We start from the raw sequence: 12,747 nt of genomic DNA, 5'->3' as shown, positions 1-12,747 counted from the left end.
ATTTGTTTGCACGTCGATTTTTTTTCATTCAAAGTTATTGCTTCTGTAGTCCTCATTTATTGTATTTAATTATTTTTAACATTTCCATATCTAACATTATTTTTTATTGATGATGGGTGCCATGGCATCCCGAACACAAGCTGAATAATAATAATAAAAAAAATGAAGGTAGAAGGGTAAAATTATAGATCTTGAAGGGTCAATTCCAGAATTTTCTTTAGTGAGACAGTGACTAAAGTTTTAGAGTTTTGAGATTTTTAAAGGATGATAATGAATAGTGAAGAGGAAAGAGAGAGAAGTCTTTTTTTTTTTTTTTTTTCCCGTTTTGTTTGTGTTTTGGAAAGGTACGAGCGGGCGGGCGCTGCTGGAAAATGAGAGGGGGAGAATGAGAAGTTATGTATATTTTTTGTATTTTTTGTATTTTTAAAAAATATATTGTAAAATATGAATCATCAAATGGAGTGTTAACAAAATTTAGTGAAAAACTAGATGATATGCTTGTGAGATGTCGCGGGCCATGCTTGTGTGTTATTGTAGGTTTGTAGAAAAAATAAAAAAAATTATATGAAGAAATCGGTTGCATTCCACAATGTTTTAAAAGAAAAAACTATAAAGATAAATTTTTAACCAGTTTAATATTAAAAAAATAAAATCAATAAATTTTTTTGTGGAAATAATCATAAAAAAAAATAAAAAAATATGCAGAGAAATACTCTATAGCAATATATAATGTTTCATAAAAAAAAATATAATTATAATTCTTTATCAACTCAATATTAAAAATAATATAATTAATAAAAACAATATTTTTAAATAAAAACAACCACAGAAACAGGCTCCCAATTTTGGGCTCTTCTTCTGGCATCAGAAACCAACCTACTGTCTTGAGGAGGACTGAAGTGGGCTTTCTCCGACCAAGAAATATTTATATTGTATTAACACCATTTTTAAATAAAGTGAAGTGAAGGACAACAGCCACAGAAACAGGCTCCCAACTTGGGCTCTTCTTCTGGCATCAGAAACCAACTCTGTGGCTTTCCAGTCTGTCTTGAGGGGGACTGAAGTGGGCTTTCTTCAACCAACCATGTCCTCCATCTCTTCTTCAATGCTTTTCTCCTCCTCGCCTCGTCCTCCTCCTCCGCCTCAGGTGCTTCGTGTCAGCTCGCTCTACACAGCAAAGCCTTCCTTCTCCGATTCCATGGCTACCTCTGCTCCCAAGTGGGCCCAGAAGACTATTACTCTGCCCCCACACCGCCGTGGCTGTCATCTTATTACCCCAAAGGTTTCTTCTTCTCTTCGCATCGAGATTTTTTAGTTGGATTCAAGAGAGATTTCTTTTTTGATGAGGATACTAGCTAGTATATTCAATTAATGAAAAAAATTAAAATTTGTTTAGTGTTGTTTCTTTACCTACTACTACTAACAAGAACAACAACAATAATATAGCCATGCTTATACTTTCCAATTAACTAATTGATTTTCCCTTATTATTATAAAACATAGATACTGAACGAAATTGGGAGTGACTTGTCAGAATTCAAGTGCGGCCTTGCTCATCTCTTCTGTAAGTGAAAAAAGCCTCATTTTTTGTTTTATTATTCATTGTTTCGATGATGTATGTCTAATGAATATTTCTATTTCAGTGCATCACACAAGCGCCTCTCTTACTATCAATGAGAATTACGACTCTGATGTCCGAGATGACACCGAGACTTTCCTCAACAAAATTGTTCCTGAGGTAAACACCCCCCCTCCTTTTCCTTTCTCTTTCATTTACCAACAAGATTCAGTCTTTGGACTCTCCTTCTTACTTTCCTTTATTTCCTATGTTTTCAGGGAAGATCTGCTCCTTGGAAGCATACCCTCGAAGGTCAGTGTTTCTGTTTTTGTCCTCAATTTTTAAATGCAATGAATTTTCTTTTTATTAATTCCCTCGTCCAGCAACTAAATAGATATAGAAGAGGGGTTGTGAAAGTACTACTATTTATGTTTCTGATCTCGTCTAATTTGAAATTTATCCACCTATACTAATCAATCTCTGCATTTAACACTTTTGCAGGTCCAGATGACATGCCGGCACACATTAAATCATCAATGTTCGGATGTTCCCTAACGTGCGAATACTTGCTACTCATACTTTATTTACTCCTGTTTTTTTTTTTAATATATATTCTTTCATTTACGTAGTTTCTATTCCTGTGCAGGATTCCAATCACTGATGGAAAGCTTAATATGGGCACTTGGCAGGTTTGTGAACATCCTTTCTTTTGGATTCCTTGGAATTGTGTCATGATCACGAGCTGATGCTCAGTCATGTACATGCATTATTAACAGATGTTTTCCATTTTAATTATAAATAATAGGTGGTCTGAATGCTTCAATTGCACAAGTAGTTGTTGATGCTCGGCTTCCTCTTCTTGTTTTGTTTGATAAGAAATGCTTAGCTTTTTGTTGCCACGCTGGTATTCGTTGGTTTATACTTCATATGGTTATAGAACGACCATTATTGAGAATAATATGTTGTGCTGAACCAGTACATCAAATTAATGTTTTGAAATGTTTTGAAAGCATGTAGAATGGAACATCTTTTTTTCGGAATTGAGATATCTTTTCCTTTTCTTTCAATTAAGAAAGAAATTGCTTGGAATTGAGATATCTTATTAACTAGGCTTTCCAATGTTAACGAATACTAGGTAATTTGAGGCTGTAATAGTGTGCATTGACCTCCACACATTTTATCTCTAACATTGCAGTACAGTATTGATAACAATTCCCTTCTTATATTTACTGTTCTGGTTCAGGGAATATGGCTGTGTGAGCACCGGGACCACCCTACTGCGCGTAAAGTTGTGGTTACCCTTAATGGAATATGAGGAGCTAGTATTTGGCTTTTGTGTGTTTGTAACTTAAGATGATGTTGTGGCAGATTATCGTGCCTGTTTCACATTTTAACGGGACATACTTGCCTTGTTATGTTCCTGGACTTGGCGTTCTGATGACTTTGAGCATATTAAAAACTAGATTCATAGAATAAATTATATTGTTACAGCTACAAGATAAAATCCCAATAGCTTGTGCGTCCCATGTATTTGGATTTTTAAGATGCAACTGCTGATGAATGAAATGCATACCAAAAAAAGGTTTGCTTCCCATCAACACGATAGCAGCAGAATGTCATCATTCTATGTTAAGTCAGTGCTGGAGTATCATTTTTAGGGTGATACGAGCCATCTTTTCCAAGCCAACAGCTACAATCGAGCAGAGTTGAACGCAGCCACAATAGAAAAACAAAGGATCCTCTTGATCCCCAAGCCGCTGGAAAATCCCAGCAACGCTGCTCCAGAGGAGTCTGAACAAACCCAAAGGAGACCCAATCTGAATGAAACCCAGCTCGCCCAGACCCCATAAGAAACTGAGAGAGAGGCGTAAATGACCCCTCTCAATCAGCAGGAACATAAGAAGCATCACCAACCGAAGCCCACAGAAAAGAAAGCGAATTCCAGCCGAAACCTGCCAAAATCAAACCACGTTGCATCCAGGAGAGATTCAGCTCACGTCATGGGAAAAGAAGAGGCGTGAACAGTCACTCTGGTATCCACGCAGTAAATTTCCCACGGGGTTTTAGTATTTCTGTTAATATTTTTAAGTTTAGCTTGGCAGGCAATTGATTAAGATTGGGAAGAAATAAATTCGTGTGAGTTAACAGTTATTGATATCCCAACGAACTTACAGTTAATCAAATGCACAGAAAAATAATGAATATTTAACAATTCAAGGAGAACAAATGAATCAAGGAGAGATGGATTCGAACACTCAAATAGTTCACAAAGAATGGTATCAGTTTTGGAGAGCGGAGCCATTCACCACTCGGCCAATTTCTATTCTACTATTTTATTTTTATTTCAACTGATAGAACACGGATGTACATATATGAAGTGGGAGAAGGGCAGGGCATGGATGGGAATGAACTAGCGCATCATGACAGCAAACTCGTGGAAGCTAAGAACACCGTCTCCATTGAGGTCGAAGGTACGGATGATAGCCTTGCAGTCGTTGATGGAATTGGACTCCCCCAATCGACTCAACATCCGCTTCAAGCTGGAATGAGTGATGCAGCCAGAGCCAGGCTCAGTCTCGTACAATCCAAAAGCCTGTCTGAGATCCTCGGTCTTCTCTTCCTCTGAAAGATTGCCTGTCATCAAGCATAGGAAGTCCTGGAACCCCAAAAGCCCGTCTCCATCCATATCAGAGAACCTGATGGCAGCCTCAGCTTCCTCGATGGAAAGCTTACCTCCAACAGAGGTAATACAGGACTGTAACTCAGCAGGAGATATCTTTCCATCTCCATTTTCGTCAAAGTAATTGAAGACCCCTCGGAGCTCGTTGTTGTGATCTACCACATTAAGAGCACTAGTTGAGTTGTTGACGCTTGTGGGATGTGGTTTGTCGTGGGATTTCCTTGGAGATAGTTTACGACGTAATCTTGCAAGAGGAGATGAATTGGCGGGAGTTGAATAAGGTGGAGATGAAACCGAGTGTGATTTCATGATATATAGCTAGCTAGCTAGATAGCTGGGTTGAGGTTTGAGATAGCCTAGCTGGTACTTTTTTGAGTTTTGATCGTAGAAGAAGATGAGATAGCTTAACTGGGGATGGGAGCAGATAGAAAGAGAAGTAGAGGTGAGTTGTGTTTGCAGGGAGTATGGTTAAAGGAAATGAGGGTGTGGTCATGGCAATATATAAAGGTTTGGTTTTGGGGGCTGATTTTTGATAATTGATGCCGTCATGCTCAGGGGTGTAAAAGACGTGGCTGAAGGAATGGATAAGTGAGTGAAAGAACACGGTTTTGCTGGGCATGACCGGCCAGTTGTTTCTTTTTTAAAAGATCTAGAATCCAGACGCGGAAAGGAAGCGCGTGGAGGAAGCTTCCCTCCTTCTTGACTATTATTTCCTCCTCTTCCGAGTCCTTCTCGGCATTTCCGGAATTTTCTTTTTAGCAACCTGAAAACAGTTATCTGGACGAGAGAATGGATGTAATTATTTTTTTAAAATTTTTTTATTTAAAAATATATTAAAATAATATTTTTTATTTTTAAAAATTATTTTTAATATCAGTGTATCAAAATGATCTAAAAACACTAGAAAATATTAATTTAAAATAAAAAATATATTTTTAAAACATAAAAACAAACAAAACTTAGACAAGAAAGGGAACAAAATGTAAGCTTCATCGAAGCATATTCATTTTGTCTTCGTCATGAGCCAATTAGCCATACTAAGTTCCTTTTGAAATTGAGGTTTAATCTATTTTTTTAAAAAATTAATTTTTTAATTTAAATTTATTATTTGGAATCGTGATGATGTTAAAAATAAATTTTAAAAATAAAAAATATTATTTTATACACATTTTTAAAAAACACACTTTAAAAAAAATATCTATCATTTCTAAATTACTCATCCTTCAGGTGACTTTAATTACTAATTAATTTCCTTATGCTCCACTTTATCTCAAACTCCCTCCTACATCTCAAAACAAATGAACAGTAAATTATGACTTAGTTTTTATATATATATATATATATATATAAACAAAATTAAAGCACGAAAACAAGAAAATTAGATGAATTACATCCTTGGGAAACAAAATTAAATCCCACTCTCGTTATGCATGGAAATGTTTCTTTCCATATATATTGTCTCTTCACCTCTTTACAAACAAAACAAAGTTAAAAGAGAAATCCCGAACCATCTCCTCCGTCAAACAAGAAAGTGGCGTCGCTTCAACCCTCTTTGGTCAATCCTAATTCTCTCGTTTTCTCACCCTTTTTTCCATCGATGGTGAAAAATTTATAACTTGGAATATTTGTGATTGCATTTTGGACTTTGATGATAAGTACGCTGAGTTTGTGAAAGAGACATGGTGGTTGGGCTGATCAGTTGCATGCATGCGTTGTTCATTTAACGTTTACAAACAAGACAAGGAGAAAGCACTTGATAAACGTTGGTCATGACTGCTGCTTCTTCTTCTCTAAACACATGAGGTCATCATCATGCATGGCTTGGTTTAGCAAGAACAAGTTTCAAGTTTACAAAAGATAACCTATGATTTAAAAAAAAAAGAAAAAAGAAGCAATACTCTCTAACACTTGTTATCACCATGACTAGAAGTGTATCAATGTTGCAAGAGGAGAAATAGCTAAATTTATGGAGGCTGAGATTTTTCACGAACTCAAATAAGATTGTTAATAAGATTGGTCATTCTCATGGATGTATCATAGGAGAATGGTTATTTTCTGAACTTAATTAACTATCAAGTCCAAATACTTTAGGTCTGATATATTTATGAGACTTATGTTGTCTTGGACTTTACGAACTGTTAAATCTAAGTGTCTTGGATCTGACATGTTTGTCATTCGTATTACCTCATTTTATTGGGCGTGTCGAAAGAGAATGGTCATTCTCTTGTGTGCATCCAAGAGATGATGGTCATTACTTTGGACTTGATTAATTGTCAAAGTTCAAATGCATTGGGTCTAACATGTTTGGCATGTCCACATTACCTCACTTACTTGGGCATGCTAAGAAAGAATGGTCATTCTCTTAGACGTTTCAAGGGAGGATGCGCATTTTCATGGATGTGTCAAGGGCTTCGCATACTGTCAAGTCTAGCATGCTCCGGCTTAGCACATTGTCAAGCCCAATAGCATCTGGGTGTGGTTGACGTCTGACCCAACATGTCGAGGCTTGTCACACTGTCAAGCCCAACCACGAATGGATCTGGCTCATGCCAAACCGAATGTGTTTGGTATTATGGTAGCTGTTGTTGTTTAAAAAAAGTTGTTTTATAAAAAGTACTTTTAGTTGAGGTTGGTTTGAAAAAATATATGTTTTGTTAAAATTGTTGTTGAAATTGAGGTTGAACAAAAAGTAATTTAATGTGTTTGATTAAGAATGCTTTTTAAATTGAGGTTATAAAATAACTAAAAAAGATATATATTAATATTGATGGTCTTTAATTTAAATATTGTAGATTTAACTACTACTATTATATCATGAAATAAATAATACTTTATATAAAATATTTTTTATTGTTTCATTAAACTATCTACAATTCCATCACGTACGAAATTCATAGGATAAAGACTACAGTTCTCATGGTTTTTTGAGCGTGCAACAAAATCATGTAAAATATCATCAGAAACAATATTAGAATTATGATTAAATTCTGCAAATATCACGTCATCATGTGATTTCTTTTTAATTTATGTAGTCTTATTAAATAATATTAAACACTAATTTTTGAATAAAATACAATTAAAAATTAATTTTTTTTACTGTTCATTTTTTTTTTGTAAATTCACTCTCCACGCAGACAAGAGAGCACATAAATAAAGATTAGGAAGAACAAAGGGAAAACAGAAGAGAAGAAAATGATTTCAGTAGGTCAGCCCTCCATCACCGTCATCATCATCTTTAAGTGTAGCAATAAGGGAAAAACAAAAGGAAAACTGTTAAGAATAGCCCTCGTGGTTGAACAAAAAGAAAATGGTTTCAGTAGGCCAACCTTCCATCACCGTCATCATCATCTTCAAGTGCACCAATAGAAGAAGAACAAAAGGAAAACTATTAAGAACAACCCTCATGGTTTTCTCATCTGGAAAACAAGAGAGAGCCATGTTGATGGGAACTAGCTTTGACACTTGATACCCGAAGCGCTGGTCAAGGAAGGAAGAGGAGAATTACTGTGTTTAAACATAGTTGCAATAAACAAGAAATGAAATGCATGCAATTTTTGCTTCAGCGAAATTGAGTTTTGAACGCAGATAAAAGTGGGGTCCATGCATGAAAATTGCGGCTCGTTTTATAACCAAACGGTATAATGCCACTGTTAAATAAAAAAGCAGCCACAAACGTTTAGCTAAATATCTAGTGTTCCCGATACTTGATACAGTCATGAGTCCCCACTTGAGTCATGCTAATTCTTTTGGATATGTTTAAAAAAAAATAAAAATCATAATAATTTTTTAAACCCGTTGAAAATAAGTTTATGAGCTGTTAGATTTAAATGATGTATATAAATAAAATAAGACTACGATGATGTGCGTTATGTGATCATCATGACTCGGACTGTATCAGCGAATATAATTAATTAAGACTGATAGCAAATTGCTTAATTTGGTTTTAGATTGTGAATTGAAGAAGATCATAGAGAGCGTCGGATGAGGAGGAGGAGGAGTAGCCATAAATTGGGAATCGCTATTATTGTGGGCGGGGTGACCCCACGATGCCCCACAGCCCACAGGATTCGACAAGACTCGTACTGTACCCGTACTGTCCTCTCCCATCATTCCAGCAAAACACAAGCATCTTTTGATTAGTTTGCCGCGTGTTTTATGCGTGGACTGGACATGGCGATAGGTATTTCCTCTCTTCATTTCCGATTAACATATTTTAATATTTAGATAATTCAAGGACTAAAATAATTAATATTTAGATATTTTATTTATAATATACAGAAAAAACTAAAACGTGGGGCAAAAATACTGTGGACTTGTTGTAGCCAGATTTTAGTCACTGCATTCTTTCCATCTTTCTCTTTCGTTTTCTCTTTTCTACTTCCAGCCATTACCTCCCCTTAATTCAGCCTTCAACAACACCCAGAACAAAACCCCCCTGGTTTTTTGTGAGAAAAAAAAGAGGAGTTTTTTGGGAGAGAAACGAAGAGAGAAGACAACACAACAACCGGTAGCTGCCATTGATGTGAAGGAGTCGACGGTGGATCCTTTCTTGGTTGAGGCTTTACAGAACCACATCTTCCTCACACCAGTTAGTGTTTGCTTCCTTTTACTTTCGATTTCTTGATGTGGTTTTTAAGTTCTTTGCTGGTTTTGTTCAAATTTTTTGGTTATTAGCTTATTTAGATATGTTAGGCTATTTGGGTTTCTAGGAATTTTGTTGTTTATGGATTTTTTTTGGATATGTGTTCGGTTAAATTTGTATTTTTAAGGATTTTTTAGGGTTTGTGATTTAATTTGGGAATTGGGGTTTGATTGATTTGGAGATTGGTTTATCTAGGAGCTTTGACTAAACTGGTATGTTTATGGAACTTATAACTGGGTTTATTTATGGAAGACTTGGAGTGGGTTTTTTAAAGGGACAGACCAAGTGTGCGAATGTGAGTAGAGATCTTTATTATTTTTTGTTGATTTCACGGTTTCACCTAAACATTTGGCTTCTGAATTTTGGGTTTTAATTATAATTCATTTATTTTCTTTTAAACTTATATATGTAGGAGCAGCTTTGACTATTCCGAATCTTCATCGATTACAGTTCTCCCACTCTCAACTTCCAGCTCATCCATTCCGAAGGCTTTTGTTGTAGACAAGCCCACGTTCAGCCAGATAAGTTGCTTTTAAAACCTGGTTTGCTTTGTGCTGGTTTGGTTTGCCTTTTTAATCATTATGGGTCTGCAGATTATGATTTTATCTGGATTTGCATGTTAGTTGTTGTTTTTTGTTTCCATTTGTATGTTTTCTCTCTTTTTTTGGTTCTTTTTACTGTTTAATGGTTTGTTCGGCTTTTTTTGTTGTTTGGATTAGTTGCAGTTCTGATTCTAATGGTTCTGTTTTTCCTTCTCAGTCTCTTCCTTGACAATAGAGGTGTCTGTCTTGCTACCAAGGTTCTTAGTTGCTTCCGAGGTCTATTTTGCGACTTTGTTCCTGTTCATGTTGGTTTTTAAGTGTTCTCTGTCCTGTGGATATCAACTTCTTTTTTTTCTATTTGTTTTCCAGCTCTTTTTTTGGGTTGTTTCATGTTTCGCTCCTATTGGTTGGTTGGGCAGGTGGTTGGTTGTTCTGATTCTCATCTTTTTTTCTACTTCCTTCTCAGCCTCGAGCTTTTGCAGGGAGGAGGCTGTGTTGTTATAAGGATCATTGGTGCATTTTGGAGGTCTGTTTTCCTCTTACTTTTAAGCTATGCTTCCTCGCTTATGCTGGTAGCTCTGTCTGTGCTTTGGTTATGCTTTTTTCTTGGCTCATGGGTTTTGAGTTACATGCTGCTTTGATGTTGTTTTTCTGTCCCATTATCCTGCATGATTAGTTTACATTGGGTTTGTTTTGGTTGTGTTGATGGTTGGGTCAGATTTGACCTGCTATGCATTTTTGTTCTTTGTTTTTTTTTTTCTGGTTTTGTTTCGTTTTCGTTTGCATCTTGGTTATAGCATTTATGTGGGTACGACATTGTGTTGGATTGATCTTTGTTCTGGGGTTATTGACTTCATTCATGTTTTTTTTCCTGGTTTTTCTTTGCTTGCTGAGTTTAACCTTGCCACTGTTGCTGAATTTTTTACCAGGTTTCAGGTTGTTTACTTCAAGTTTCTTTCACCAGTTAGTTGTTGTTTCATCTTTTGATGTTTGGTTGTTATTTCTTCTTTGCTTTTTCCTCTCATTTGCAACACTTCTATTCTGCGCTTTTTCATTATGTTGTTTCACTTTTTTTTTTGGTTGTCCAGTCTTTTTAGAGCTTTAGTTCAGATAGAGCTTTCCGTAGTTCTTTTTCTGATGGTTTTTTACCCTTATTTAGGTCCTAACCTCCCACTAGGAGAGGCTTAGCATTTTAAAGGGTTTCGATTCGATTGTTGTTGGTTGGCTTTGGAGTGTCTCTTATTGCTATTTTTTTTTCCTTTTTTTCCTTATTATAGTAGGGGTTTGTGTCTTGGGGTTGATAGTCCAGGTCAAAAACATTTTCTGGTTTGTTACCAGCTTTGTTTTAATCTTTACGATATCTGTGCTGCTGGTAGTGTATCTTGCTTTCTTCCTCAAACAGGCTCATTTTTTTCCTTGCTTGGTCTGGTTTTATGGTTCATGATTTGAATCCCTTATTTAGTGCATTTTCTTTGTCTTCAGTTTTCTTGGATGGTTGCTTTCCCTTCGCCTGTCTTTGTTTGGTTCCCAGGCTTTTCTTACTCAGATACAAACAAAGGAATAGCTTCTCACAATGGAAACGACACGTGCTGATTGTTTGGTGGATAGTGTATTGATTTGCCTGGAGATTTACTTCTGTCAGACTAGTATTTTTTTCATCCCATAGTGGTTGTAGGATTGCCTTTTGCTCTTTATAATCTTCTTGCAATCCTTTCCAGTCTTTTGTATTAATGTGGTCCTCTAAGACATGCTCCTTTTTGTTTGTCTTCTCATTCTCTGCCTTTGTACTGCGTTTTGATGTTGCATCTTCTCTTCTTTTTTTCCTGCTTTTTGATCACTTGAGTTCTTCACTGTTTACTTCCAATCCATATGCCTGTTTTATACTGTTCCTTTGTTTTTTATGCCAGTTTTTCTTTATTTATGCTGGGTGTTTTTTACTTCTAGTACACTTTTTTTCCTTTTTCTCTTCTCTAACATTTCTGCCTTTTGATGATGCAGTTACAATTGATTTTAGAACGTTCTTCTTTGGTGCTCTCAATTGAGGCAGACTGCAGACTTGGAACAGCTTTTGGTGGGGGGGGGGGGGGGGGGATTCAGATTCTTCTTGTTGCTTTAAGTTGGTCAGCTATAGAGGGATGGATACAAAGTGGGGCGGGTCGAACGATAGATTAGCCATCGGTACACGCACATGGTGCCCTTCTGTTTTAGGGGAAGGAAAAAATGTCATAAAGCATGAAACCGTTTTATAATGATTAATTTAAAGCAGTTCCTAGTTTTCGTTCAAGCCAAAGATAACGCTATTGCAGATACTTATTTTGGAGAGATCCATTTAAGGCGTAAATGGTGCTTTGTTTGTCATAGTTTCAGATTGCGTGAAATGCAGCCCGGTAAAGCAGCGTGACCTATTTCTCTTTCTAGCTTTGTGTTCCAATTTTTTGTGTGGTTGGATTTGCAATTTCAGGTTGGCCATGATGTTGCTTGCCTTTTCTTCCTTAGATCACTTTCTTTCCATTATCATGAGAACTCTGTTTTACGTTTGGATGCAGGAACAATTAGCGTTAAGCCACACGGCTTTGCAGTCTAGAGACTTTTATCAGTTTATGAAGGGCTATGAGTGTTTTTTTTAACCCTGCCCTTCGAGAAGCCTTTTTCAAGACGTCTGCTGCTGCTTCGTCTCAAGCCTGCACACACCATCATCTTGGCAATCTTTTTCCCTTTTCCCTTTGTGCTAATAAGACTATCTATGTATGTATGCGACCTAAGAACATGCCATGTTATTTAAGAGCCATTGTTGCTGTCGTTTGAAGTTAGATCTTCCTGGAACCTTGCTAAGTCCCTGCATTTGTTGCTGTTTTGGGTTTCCCCATGTTAATGCATGCCTTTTCGGCTTCTTAACTTGCAATCCTAGGCATTGTCGATTAGGCATCCTTTTTGGTAGTCCGATCAACGTTTATTCATGATTCATTCCATGGGTAAGGCGCGACTAAATAATCTAATAAATCTTAATTCAATTAAAAAACTAAAATTCTAATTTTACAATTAAATAATATTTCTAAATAATAAATACTAAGAATAATCGTTTCCCTCTGTCCTTTCTTCATCGTACTTTCTCCGTTTTCCTCCCCTGATGCAAGTTTTCAGCGCTAGTGCATTAGTTTTACAACGCAGATCCAAAGGTCGGCAATTCATGCAGTGTTTTTCAACCTTTCCACCGCTACTACTGGGCGGAGCAGACATTCTGCTCGTTGTCTTTTTGAGATCTTCACATCTTATTAGCCAAGGTCATTCTATGCAAGCACACATGGACATGACTGCATCGGATCTG

At 36.4% G+C, this 12,747-nt stretch overlaps 2 protein-coding genes and 1 long non-coding RNA gene across 8 annotated transcripts; 2 read left to right on the top strand and 1 right to left on the bottom strand.

The window, feature by feature from the left end:
- The first annotated feature begins 954 nt into the window (after positions 1-954).
- Positions 955-3,062, top strand: LOC7474534 (uncharacterized). Of its 2 annotated transcripts, none has more exons than XM_006386057.3 (7): positions 955-1,282; positions 1,504-1,564; positions 1,644-1,738; positions 1,837-1,870; positions 2,060-2,114; positions 2,188-2,247; positions 2,802-3,062. In XM_006386057.3, exons 1-7 carry the CDS (start codon positions 1,085-1,087, stop codon positions 2,908-2,910), a joined length of 612 nt encoding a protein of 203 aa, XP_006386119.1. In that variant the 5' UTR covers positions 955-1,084; the 3' UTR covers positions 2,911-3,062. The 2 variants fall into 2 exon arrangements, with proteins under 2 accessions (XP_006386119.1, XP_002301884.2); XM_002301848.4 differs by having other exon boundaries at positions 958-1,282; positions 2,205-2,247.
- A 679-nt stretch (positions 3,063-3,741) lies between these two features.
- Positions 3,742-4,720, bottom strand: LOC7474533 (calcium-binding protein CML37). The gene has a single exon (XM_002300573.4). The coding sequence runs from the start codon at positions 4,545-4,547 to the stop codon at positions 3,969-3,971; it is 579 nt and encodes a 192-aa protein (XP_002300609.1). The 5' UTR covers positions 4,548-4,720; the 3' UTR covers positions 3,742-3,968.
- Positions 4,721-8,403: 3,683 nt separating this feature from the next.
- LOC18096062 (uncharacterized) lies at positions 8,404-12,232 on the top strand. Of its 5 annotated transcripts, XR_008058363.1 has the most exons (5): positions 8,404-8,418; positions 8,517-8,826; positions 9,293-9,948; positions 11,421-11,809; positions 11,969-12,232. It is a non-coding gene; the product is annotated as an uncharacterized LOC18096062 (long non-coding RNA). The 5 variants fall into 5 exon arrangements; XR_002980059.2 differs by lacking the exon at positions 8,404-8,418 and having other exon boundaries at positions 8,509-8,826; positions 11,421-11,883; XR_002980061.2 differs by lacking the exon at positions 8,404-8,418 and having other exon boundaries at positions 8,512-8,826.
- Positions 12,233-12,747: the final 515 nt, after the last annotated feature.

This window comes from Populus trichocarpa, chromosome 2 (assembly GCF_000002775.5).
Source record: "Populus trichocarpa isolate Nisqually-1 chromosome 2, P.trichocarpa_v4.1, whole genome shotgun sequence".
Lineage (NCBI taxonomy): Eukaryota > Viridiplantae > Streptophyta > Magnoliopsida > Malpighiales > Salicaceae > Populus > Populus trichocarpa.
This window is presented reverse-complemented; position numbering and strand designations above follow the sequence as displayed.